Source organism: Eriocheir sinensis, chromosome 42 (assembly GCF_024679095.1).
Source record: "Eriocheir sinensis breed Jianghai 21 chromosome 42, ASM2467909v1, whole genome shotgun sequence".
Lineage (NCBI taxonomy): Eukaryota > Metazoa > Arthropoda > Malacostraca > Decapoda > Varunidae > Eriocheir > Eriocheir sinensis.
This window is the reverse complement of record NC_066550.1, coordinates 12,752,045-12,764,544: the sequence shown is the minus strand read 5'-3', so window position 1 is coordinate 12,764,544 and position 12,500 is coordinate 12,752,045. Positions and strand designations below refer to the sequence as shown.

Below are 12,500 nucleotides of genomic sequence, written 5' to 3'. Positions count from 1 at the left end.
TCTCTGTCTTATGATTTTTTCTATCTCTGTCTTATGATTTTTTTTCTGTCTCTGTCTTATGATTTTTTTTCTGTCTCTGTCTTATGATTTTTTTTCTGTCTCTGTCTTATGATTTTTTTTCTATCTCCGTCTTATGATTTTTTTTCTGTCTCTGTCTTTTATGATTTTTTTTCTGTCTCTGTCTTATGATTTTTTTTCTATCTCTGTCTTTTATGATTTTTTTTCTGTCTCTGTCTTATGATTTTTTTCTATCTCTGTCTTATGATTTTTTTCTATCTCTGTCTTATGATTTTTTTTCTGTCTCTGTCTTATGATTTTTTTCTATCTCTGTCTTATGATTTTTTTCTATCTCTGTCTTATATGATTTTTTTTCTGTCTGTCTTATATGATATTTTTTTCTGTCTATTCTTTTGTGCAGTTGTTGGGGATAAGTTAGGTCAAGAAAGAGATTTTACGATAAGCCATTTTCCTCTTGCGTTTAACATTTAGAAGCAAGTTAACTCTTTTTAATATCTTCGTTTCAGTATCTTTCCTTCGTTGTTGAAATCACGGAAGGGCTTTATATAGTGGTGAGTTTTGTTAGCTTAGGAAGGAGTTGTATGATAAGCCATTTCCCTCTTGCGTTTAACATTTGGTAGCAAGTTAACTCTTTTCAATATCTTCGTTTTACTATCACGGAAGGGCTTTATGCAGAGGTGAGTTTTGTTAGCTTAAGAAAGGAGTTGTATGATAAGCCATTTTCCTCTTTCGTTTAACATTTGGTAGCAAGTTAACTCTTTTTAATACCTTCGTTTTACTATCTTTTCTTCGCTTCTGAAAACACGGAAGGGCTTTATGCAGTGGTGAGTTTTGTTAGGTTAAGAAACAAGTTGTATGATAAGCCATTTCCCTCTTGCGTTTAACATTTGAAAGCAAGTTAACTCTTTTTAATATCTTCGTTTTACTATCACGGAAGGGCTTTATGCAGAGGCGAGAGTTGTAAGGTTAAGAAAGGAGTTGTATGATAAGCCATTTCCCTCTTGCGTTTAACATTATCTTATGCATTATCTTATGCAATGGCGAAGGTTGTCAGGTAAGGGATATTAAAGCATTATAAGCATTTTCTCTTTTCCTTTTAGTATTTTAAGTTAACTCGTATATTCTTTGTGTCTATTGAATTTTTAGCTCGTTACATGCATTACTGAATTATCTCATGCAATGGTGAAAGTTGTCAGGTAAGGGATATTGGAGTATTATAAGCATTTTCTCTTTTCTTTTTAGTATTTATAAGTTAACTCGTATATTCTTTGTGTCTATTGAATATTTAGCTCGTTACATGCATTACTGAATTATTTTATGCAATGGTGAAAGTTGTCAGGTAAGGGATATTAGAGTATTAAAAGCATTTTCTCTTTTCTTTTTAGTATTTATAAGTTAACTCGTATATTCTTTGTGTCTATTGAATTTTTAGCTCGTTACATGCATTACTGAATTATTTTATGCAGTGGTGAAGGTTGACAATGATTAAAGAATTAGGGACGTGTATTATAGTTCATTTCACTCTCTCTTTAAAGCATTAGAGGAAGGTCATTTTGTAGTTATTTTTGTTATTACTTGTGTCACCAAATTTTCTTTTCTTTCTCTTCTTGTTTTTGCTTCGCTATCTTCTACCTCGTTCTTGTTTTATTGTTTTATTGTTCCTCTTCTTAGTTTTTGTTTTCTTTCTTTCTTTTTCTTTCTCCTTAATTTTTCTTCCTCCTTTCGTTCAAGCTAAACAACAATGACCAAATATATTAAGTTTTTTCTATTATTTTCTTTACATTTTTCTCTTCCTTCCTTCTTTCTTTCTTCAATTACTTCTTCCTCCTTGATTCTTTCTTCTTTCTCTTCTAACTAATCAACAATGACGTTTTTTTCTATTGTTTTCATTACTTTTCTTCCTCTTCCTCACTTCCTTTCTTTACCCCATTATTTTCCTTTAATAAATTTTTTCTTCTTCTCTTCAAACATATCAACAACAGCGTCTTTTTTTTCTATATTTTCAGTACTTTTCTTTTTCTTCTTCCCTTCCTTTCCTTCCTCAACATTTCCTTCCTTCATAACCCTTTCTTTTTTCTTTCCTTCTTCCTTAACCAATCGTTCATATCTATCCTTTCTCTTTCTTCTTTCCTTCCTTTCTTTCCTCAACACTTCTCTCCTTCATAACCCTTTCTTCCTTCCTTCCTTCTTCCTTAATCAATCGTTCATATCCATCCTTCATCTTTCTTCTTTCCTTCCTTTCTTTCCGCAACACTTCTCTCCTTCATAAACCTTTCCTTCTTCCTTAATCAATCGTTCATATCCATTCTTTCTCTTTCTTCTTTCCTTCCTTTCTTTCCTCAACACTTCTCTCCTTCATAAACCTTTCCTTCTTCCTTAATCAATCGTTCATATCCATCATTTCTCTTTCTTCATTCCTTCCTTTATACATTGGTGACAGCGGTGGGATAGGTGATGCGGGATACAGTGGTTTGGGTGCTAGTCCTGGTTACATATCATTTATCCTTAGCCTTTTCTTCCTTCTTCCTTATCAATCGTTTGTGTCCATCTGTTCTCTTTCTTCTTTCCTTCCTTCCTTCATACATTGGTGACAGCGGTGGGATAGGCGATACGGGAAACAATGGTGTGGGTGGTGGGTGTGTCCTGGTTATCTCAACATGTCATGCACCCTTAGCCCTTTCTTCCTTCTCCCTAATCAATCGTTCTTTTCTCTTTCTTCTTTCCTTCCTTCCATTCTTTCTTTGACGTATTCTTCATAACCCTTTCTTCCTTCTTCCTTTATTAAACGGTCATGTCCATCCCAGCCTTTTGTCCCCATCTAACAATCCCTTCAATCTCTCAACCTTTTATATTCCTTTCTTTCTTCCTTCCTTGCTTGCTTGCTCCGTCTTCCTGGTGATCATATCGACTCTTCTAGGAACGAGTTAAGGTCCAGTAACTCTGCCTTAAGCTGCTGATCACCCACGCAGACGATATAAATACTTGTAGCACGAGCAGAGGAAGGATCATGAGCAGGAGGAGGAGGAGGAGGAGGAGGAAGAAATGATATGTGGTGGTGGTCGTAGTGGTGGTGGTGGTAGTGGTGGTGGTGCTATGGAAGAAGAAATAGTAGTGGTAGGAATAGTAGTAGTGGTTGTATTTGTTGTTGTAGTAGTAGTGGTAGTAGTAACCTTAAATACAACAGTAACATAAAATTCATAAACTCGAACCTTTACCCATTTTCTTTAACAAGTCATAAACTACAACCATTTCCCATTTTCTTCTTCAAAAACAATCAACTTTCTTCTTTAACAGAAATCTTAAACTCCCATTGTTCCCCATTTTCTTTTTCATCGACAATCAAACTCCAACCTCTTCCCATTTTCTCTAACAACAATTATAAACTCCAACCATTTCCTATTTCCTTCCTCTAAAACAATCATAAACTCCAACCTCTTCCCATTTTCTTCAACCTCTTCCCATTTTCTTCTTCAACAGCAATCAACTTCACCCTCTTCCCACTTTCTTCAACAGCAAATATAAACTCCACCCATTTCCCATTTTCTTCAGCGGGTCAGTCTACAGGACAACAAACTAGTGGACCTCCCGGCGGCCTCCCTAAGCCTGCTGACCCACGTAACCTGGCTTGACCTTCGCTACAACCTGCTGGCCTACCTTCCCCAGGAGATTAGCGCCCTGGTCAGCCTGCAAGTCCTTCTTCTACAGGGCAACAGGCTAACTGCTCTTCCAACTTCCTTAGGTAATGGTCTGAAGAGAGGGTTAGGGTAGGATGGGTTTGGGGAAGGGTTGAGGGTGATGGGGTGATGGTGGAAGGTATAGGGAGGTGAGGATGGTGCTAGGAAGGGAAGGGAAGGATTGGGAAGAGAGATAAGGATAGGGAAGGGAAGGGAAGGGAAAGGGAATGAATAGAAAGGGAAGGGAAAGAAAGGGAGATGAATGTAAGGGAAATGAAGGAAGGAAAGAAAGGAGAAGGAAGGGTTTGTAAGGGAAAGGACGGGTAGATTAGGGAAGGGAAAGGGAATCAATAGAAAGGAAAGGGAAAGAAAGAGAAAGAAAGGAAAGGGAAAGGAAGGAAAGAAAAGAGAACAGCCAGGTAGGAAAGGAAAGGGAAAGGAACACAAAACAGCAAACAAATCTTACTTCCAGACCACATCAACACAAACCCACTAAAAATAACCCTAACTATCCACCCCACAGGTATGCTTCCCGCCTTGGTAACACTTCAGGTAAGCGACAACCCCCTAACCTTCCCACCTGAAACCGTGATCAGAGGAGGGGCAAAATCCATCCTCCAATTCCTACGCGAAGTCTGTGCCGCGACCACCACCAGTAACATCTGTACCACCAGTAGCTGCGAGAGTGACTTCAGTACCTCTACCCCGGTTAAGATCCCCGTAAGCACCTGGGATGGTACCGGGGGGCAGATGAGACATGAACACCTGATATATGATGAGAATGTGTTATCAGGTGTGGAAGATGAAGGGGTGACCAGTGATGATAGTGATGGTGAGGATGCCGGTGATTTGTTCCGTGATACACTGGTGGCAGCGGTGGGATTAGGTGATACGGGAGGTGGTAGTGGTATGAGTGCTAGTCCTGGTTACCTCGACTGTCCACCATCACCCATGCCTAGTCTCCGTGTGGCTATAAGGACCAGCAGAGACTCTAGCCCTTGCCAACACTATCATCAACATCAGCATCACCATGAAGGGCTATGCTTGCCACTACACTCCCATCTACCGGACAGTGACGGAGACACACTCGCCCCTCCTGCTAGCCCTGTGTCTCCATGTCTCCTGACCCCGAACACTGACCTCCCAACCAGAACGACCTTTGACCTAACTCGTGAAGGGATTGAGGCGTACGAGAGGGAGCTGGTCATGTCTCTTGGTCTTCCTGGGGACGTGGACATCGAGACACTGCTAGGAATCACACGGGATGGCTTGGAGGTCCTTGAGAGACTACCAGATGGAGAGGTGAAAGAACGACTACTTCGATGTCTCTCCCAGCGAAACACCTTGCCTGAGCACTTCGATGGGGCTATGCCAGAGTTCGGAGGTCAGTTCGCAGGGCAGCAGCCACGACGAGCCCTCCACCTCCACCTCCAGGCAGACTACCAGCAACAATACTTCGAGGACGACTCCGAAAGCCTACAGGGAGACCTTGGTGAGGGCTACAGAAGACCATACAGCCAAGTCGTTGAGGACGAGGGTGATGGCCAAAGAAAGGTAAGAGCAGGAGAGCAATTAGAAGTGACAACCGATAAAGTAAACGTGATAGAGTAAATGGTGGAGAATATGAGTTTAAGAGAGGAAATGTCAGATGAAAGTGAGTGAATGAGAGTGAATAGGTGAAGAATATGAATTGGTGAAAGTGAACGGACCGAAAAAAATGAGTTTGAAGGAGAAAATGACATATGAAAGCGAGTGCATGAGAGTGAATGAGTGAAGAATGTGAGTTTGTGAAAGTGAATGGACCGAAAAAAGTGAATCTGGGAGAGTAAACGACAGATGAGTGAGTGAATGAGAGATAATAGGTGAAGAAAGTGAGTTTGTGAAAGTGAATGGACCGAAAAAAGTAAGTTTGGGAGAGTAAATGGCTGATGAAAGTGAATGAGTGAAGAATGTGTTTGTAAAGTGAATGGACCGAGAAAAGTGAATCTGGAGAGTAAACGACCGATGAAAGTGAGTGAATGAGAGTGAATGGGTGAAGAAAGTGAGTTTGTGAAAGTGAACGGACCGAAAAAAGTGAGTTTGAGAGATTTTTTCATTTATGATCTATATATTATTTTATTTTATTTGTTTTTTTATTATTTATTTGTTTATTTTGTTTCATTGTGGGAAACAAAGATTGAAGGCATTTTTTTATATTTTTAGGTCTAATTTTAGCTTCTCTTACTACAAAAAAAAAAAAAAAATCTTTCAACCAGTGGAATGTCAAAGCACACACACACACACACACACACACACACACACACACACACACACACACACACACACACACACACACACACACACACACACACGTCACTCTTCTCCAAGCTGGTCACGTCAACACTTCAGCATAATTCGCCTTGACTAGAGTGGAAGCGAGAAAGAAAGGCATTTAAAAGCTATAATCAACAGGAATTACCCGGGACAAGTGAGTGAGATCTCTCTCTCTCTCTCTCTCTCTCTCTCTCTCTCTCTCTCTCTCTCTCTCTCTCTCTCTCTCTCTCTCTCTCTCTCTCTCTCTCTCTCTCTCTCTCTCTCTCTCTCTCTCTCTCTCAGAAGTGACAAGAACGCATTCCTCAACACAATTACAAAGCTGAGTGAGAGGATGCACGCACACTCGAACACACACGCATATCTCTCTCTCTCTCTCTCTCTCTCTCTCTCTCTCTCTCTCTCTCTCTCTCTCTCTCTCTCTCTCTCTCTCTCTCTCTCTCTCTAACACTCTCACCTGAGCTAATCAAGACGCCCGCCCAGGTAAGCCCGCTGCCCCTTCCCGTCGTGAGCCTGCAGTTGCCGGCTTCAGGAGAGGCGTGGAGCGGCGGAGAGGAGGAGGATGGGAGGGCAGGAGGACGAGGAAGAAGGAGGACGCATGGCTCAGGAAAGAGGATCAAGAGAGGATCGAATCGCCTCCATAAACCCAAGTGAGTGAGTGAGTGAGTGAGTGAGTGAGTGTGTGTGTGTGTGAAAGTGTGATTGAGTGTTTGAGTGAGTGTGTGAAAGTGAGATTGAGTGTTTGAGTGAGTGTGTGAAAGTGAGATTGAGTGTTTGAGTGAGTGTGTGAAAGTGAGATTGAGTGTTTGAGTGAGTGTGTGAAAGTGTGATTGAGTGTTTGAGTGAGTGTGTGAAAGTGAGATTGAGTGTTTGAGTGAGTGTGTGAAAGTGGGATTGAGTGTTTGAGTGAGTGTGTGAAAGAGAGATTGAGTGATTGAGTGAGTGAGTGAGGGACTGACTGACTGACTGACTGACTGAATGAAATGAATGAATGAAAAAAACCCCATAAAATAATAAATCTATAAAGTAATCAATATTATCAAAGGAGAAAAAGTCACGCATGGAAACCGTGATGGCATGTGACGAAGAAAGAAAAGATGAAAAAAACAACAAAAAAACAACAACCGAGGCAAAAAAAAAATCACTAAAATATAAAAATGAGTTCAGAAAAAAAAGTTGAATATAAAGTTGAACCAAAAGAGCCAAAAGTCAAGGCCGGCTAAATGGTCGTGTGTGTGTGCATGGCGGGATTCGAACGAGGGTCTGACGTTGATTGGAGAGCCGGCGAACCACGAGCCAGGGATGATTGTGGTTCTAATGATGACTTAATGACCGTGAGAGAGAGAGAGAGAGCTTTCTTTTTTTTCTTTTCTTCTGTCTATATTTTTTGTTTGTATTTGCTTTTTTCTTTTCATGATCTTTTTTCCTTTTCCTTTTTCTTTTTTTTCCTTTCTCTCTTTTTCTTTTTCTTTTCCTTTTTTTCCTTTCTCTCTTTTACTTTTTTACTTTTTCTTTCTTTTCCTTATTTTCTTTATTTTCCTTTTTCTTTTCCTTTTTTTCCTCTTTTTCTTTTCCCTTTTCTTTTTCTTCTTTTTCTTCTTCTTCTCCGTTTTTCTCTCATTTATCTTCCTCTTCATTGCTATTTATCTTTTGTTTTATTATTACGCCTTTCATTAGTCTATTTTTCATTATTATTTTCTTCATTATATTATTATCACACTTCTCTATCTCTTTATTTGCTTGTATTTCTGTTTTATTGCTTTTCTTTTTATTATTTTTTCTTATATGCAATCTTTTTTTCTATTACATCATCTAAGTCGTTATGCTCCGTCTCTCCTTTTCCTCCTCCTCCTATTCCTCATTCTTCTTCTCTTCTATCACTGTTGCCACCTTTAATAAAACTCCAATTCTTCTCTGTATGTTTTTTTTTATATTATTTCGCCTTTTATTGATTTATTTTTCATTATTCTTTTCTTCATTATATTATCATCAGACTTTCCTATCTTTTCATGCGCTTGTATTTCTATTTTATGGCTTTTCTTTTTATTATTTTTTTCTCCTATGTAATTTTTTTTCTATTATGTCTTTATCTGTATCCTTGGTAACGACTTAATCCTTATCTGTAATCATGTAACTGCTTCTAACATCAAAGGCTTTCTATGTGATGTATTTATAGAATGTTTCGTAAAATCACCACCTCCACCACCACCACCATCACCACCATCACCACCTCCACCACCACCATCTCTTATCGGAACTCTAATAATTTCTTATCTATATTTCTTTTGCTCTATCATGCATCCTAAGACCACCACCATCTCCACCATCACCACCACCACCATCACCACCTCCACCACCATCTCTTATCGGAACTCTAATCATTTCTTATCTATATTTCTTTTGCTCTATCATGTATCCTAAGACCACCACCATCTCCACCACCGCCACCACTATCATCACCATCGCCACCATCACCACTAACACCCCTATCTCTTATCAACACTCTAATCATTTCTTATCTGTCTTTCTTTTTGCACTTTCATTTTTTTCCTCCTCTTTAACCTTCAATGTTTAATTTTTACTGCAGTCACATTTTCCACTCCTGTTATAATTCATTTTTTTCCCCTTGTTTTTATTAATTTTCTTCTCTCCTCCGCTATCAAAAACACAGGCAAAGAAATAGTCAAGTACTTTCTATTTAATTTCCATCGTTATCATCACTGCTTTTCTTTGTCCAACTCTTCATCACCAATATTATTTCTCATTTTCTTTTTTCATATCTCTCTTCCTCCTTCTCCTCCTCCTCCTCTTCCGTCATCACCACCACCATCATCCTCACTAATAATAATACCTTAGTTTTTATTTCTTTTTTTTTTTCGAACTTAAATAAAGATCAATAGAACACATTTACCTTCCTTCCTCCTCTTCCTCCTCCTCCTCCTCCTCTTTCTTCATCATCTTCACCACTAATAATAATACCAAGTTCTTATTTCTCTTGATCTTCCTTTTTTCATCTTCCATCACACCATCTAAGTCATTTTGCTCCCTTTTTCCTCCTCCTCTTCCTCCTCTTTCTTCTCCACTTCAATCACCATAACCACCTCTAATAATACTCCAATTCTTCTCTCTCTCTTTCTCTCCTTTCATCTTTTTTTTTCTTCCAATCCAACACTAAGTCATTTCCCTTCCTCTCCTTTCTCCTTTTAATCCTCCTCCTCCTCCTTCTCCTCTTCTATCACCATTCCCACCTTTAATAATACTCCAATTCTTCTTTTTCTCTCTTTTTTCATTTCTTTTTCCCTTCCATTACAACATATCATTTCCCTTTCCTTCTCCTCCTTCTCCTATTCCTCCTCCTCGTCTTCCTCCTCCGCCATCAAAATCACACTCGATACTCCATTTCCTTGTCCTCTGCACCACTCTCTCTTCTCTCCATCCCTATCAACAGTCCTCTCTCATTTCCTTGTCGCCACCACCGCAGACTCACGCACACCCACACACCCACACATGCACACACACACCTCTGCAATCACGCATACCTGAGTTCGGGGACAGGTGTGGGAGAGTCTTTGTCCTTGGAAATGATCCCACAACCGCTGCCACAATTTTATGACATAACCGTATTTCACGATACTTTATATGTCTTTCTTTGTCTCTGTTTAGCTTTTCTTTGTCTATCTTACATTTTGTCTTTTGTTTGGTCTGTATATATTTTATTTATTCGCGTTTTTCCTCCACACACACACACAAAGTAAATTCTCGTTTTTTTGTGTGTTTTCTGTCTTTATTTTCTCGTTTTTTTGTTTGTGTTTTCTATCTTTATTTTCTCGTTTTTTTGTGTGTGTTTTCTATCTTTATTTTCTCGTTTTTTTGTGTGTGTTTTCTATCTTTATTTTCTCGTTTTTTTGTTTGTGTTTTCTATTTTCATTCTCACTTTTCACGGTTTTCTTTACCACTGTTGTTATAATTTCCGTAGATTGACAGAAACAGCATTAAAAGAAGTTACTAATTCCTTTACTACTCTTCTGATAATTTCCCAAGATTGACAAAGGTGATAGGCTTTAAGACGTGATTGTTTCCTTCACCACTGTTGCAATAATTTCCGTAGACTGACAGAAAAGCATTAAAAAAGTTGCTAATACCTTTACTACTGTTCTGATAACTTTCGTAGGTTGACAATGGTGACAGGCGTTGAGAAGTTGTTGTTTCCTTACTACTGTTTTGGTGTTCCCCAGGTTGGCGACAGTGGCGGAGGTGCACAGACGAGCCAGGGACGAGAGGAGGAGGCAGAGGGAGATGCTGGCGGCGGCGAGGGAGATGACGGAGCAGCAGAGACTCAAGTGAGGGACAGAGATAGACAGACAGATAAATAAAGATAGATATGTTTTGTCTATTCCTTTATGTGCTTGTGTGTTTTGTTTAAGTCTGTTTGTGTACTCGTTTACTTGTGTTTGCTGCTGTTTAAACCTGTCTCTCTGTCTGTGTCTGTTATCAACCTGTCTGTGTTTTAACTTTCTTTGTACCTGTCTGTCTTTAATGCCTGTTTACCTGTGTTTATGTTATCTTTGTATTTAATTGTCCTATTATCTCTAAGCTTAAGGGGATGTGTCTAGTGAACTTCCTCCCCTCCTCCCACCTTTCCTCTTCTCTCCTCTCATTCTTTCCTCTAAATCTTCCACTTCCTTCTTCTCTTCCCCTTTCCTCTCCTCCTCCCTCTCTCCGTCTCACTCCCCTTTCCCTCTCGCCCCTACAGGAGTCAGGAAGGGCTGGAGGTGTGGCGAGACGAGACAAGACTTCTACAGGAGCAACGCGCCCTTAGTCCAGGTGAGTGTGGGAAGTAGGTGTTTTATTTACCTTCAGAAATAGGACTTAAGGGGTTTCGCATCTTATTGGGTTTTAGCTTCAAGTTAGAATGGACATGGAGTGGACTTTTTTTTTAATCTGTTATGGATATTGATTTTTTTTTTGTTATCTTTTATTTTCGATCAATTTTAAGGATAAATTCTAATAGGAGAGACTGATTAGTTTGATTTTTCGTTTTTTAAGTTTCATTTTAAAGTTTCAATTGGAGTGGAAGTCTGGTATTTTCATTATTCTTTATTAATGCCAGTTAAGGTATCTCATCTTAGCTTTACTTTAAGTTTGAACAGCAATGGAATAGATCTTATATAATTGTTATGCGAATTAAGATTAAGATGAAGATTAAAATTATGGCAGTTCTGGTATCTCACTTCTAATCAGTTCTCCAGGTAACCACTAACGCTCTACCTGCCTCCCTTCTCACCTGTACAGAGGGTTACCTGCCGGCGGTGTGTGAGGCGCCCTTCGCTGTGGACGGCATGATGCTCACTCCCAGGGCTCGGTCGCGGGTATGTGTGTGTGTGTGTGTGTGTGTGTGTGTGTGTGTGTGTGTGTGTGTGTGTGTGTGTGTGTGTGTGTGTGTGTGTGTGTGTGTGTGTGTGTGTGTGTGTTATGTTATTTTTCTTTACTTCTTCCTCTATCTGTCTTTCTCTCTTCCTTTACCTTTCTTTGCCTTTCCAGTTAGATTCTTTCCTTTCTACCTTTCTACCTCGATCACGGGTATGTGTGTGTGTGTGTGTGTGTGTGTGTGTGTGTGTGTGTGTGTGTGTGTGTGTGTGTGTGTGTGTGTGTGTGTGTGTTATATTACTTTTCTTTACTTCTTTATCTCTCTCTTTCTTTCTCTCTTTCTTTACCGTTCCTTTTCTTTCTACTTTTTATATATTTTTTTTTACATCAGAGGACACGGATCAAGGGCAACAAAAAGGGGTCAAAACAAACAAACAAACAAACACACACAATAAAAGCCCGCTACTCTCCGCTCCAATAAAGAATAAAAGTAGAGTAGCCAAGAGAGCTCAATTTCGGGTGGAGAAATAATAATGAGATAATCAAATAAGAAATACCTTCCCATACGTGCTAATTAACAACAGGTAGCAGGTATATCAAGGTAGGAAAGTGACATTATCGATTATTTAAGAACCTGACCTGGGAAATTTAATTGGGAAAAAGGTGAAAGGTATACGTTGTTTTAATATGGATAGGTGTAGTTCTCTCTCTCACACGCACACACACACACACACACACACACACACACACGAGCTTCCACACACGCAATACTCTCATTCCCCTTTTCTCTCCACATTTAAACCTCAAATTTTCAGCCGACTTCCCTCCCTCTTTCTCTCCTTTCCTCCTTCTCTCCTCCCTCTCACTTTCTCTTACTTTCCTCCCTTCCCTCCCCTCCCTTCTCTCCTTCTCTCCTCATTTACCTCTATTCCCCTCCCCTCCTCTTTCTCTCCTTTCCTCCTTCTCTCCTCCCTCTCACTTTCTCTCCCATCTTCCTTCCTCTTCCCCTCTTTCCTTCCCTCCCCTCCCTTCCCTCCCTCTTCTCCTTTCCTCCTTCTCCTCTCTCTTCCCTTCCCTTCCCTCCCTTCTCTCCTCTTCTCTTCATTTACCTCTCTCTTCCCCTCCCTCCTC

At 39.8% G+C, this 12,500-nt stretch overlaps 1 protein-coding gene across 1 annotated transcript in view; it reads left to right on the top strand.

The window, feature by feature from the left end:
• LOC127010031 (uncharacterized) overlaps positions 1–12,500 on the top strand; it is a 27,775-nt gene that overhangs the window by 10,441 nt on the left and 4,834 nt on the right. The window contains exons 2-7 of the mRNA XM_050883747.1: positions 3,568–3,757; positions 4,216–5,246; positions 6,486–6,652; positions 10,238–10,342; positions 10,756–10,826; positions 11,295–11,371. Of these exons, the coding sequence (XP_050739704.1) occupies positions 3,568–3,757; positions 4,216–5,246; positions 6,486–6,652; positions 10,238–10,342; positions 10,756–10,826; positions 11,295–11,371 (1,641 nt within the window). The remainder of the gene's footprint in view (positions 1–3,567; positions 3,758–4,215; positions 5,247–6,485; positions 6,653–10,237; positions 10,343–10,755; positions 10,827–11,294; positions 11,372–12,500) is intronic.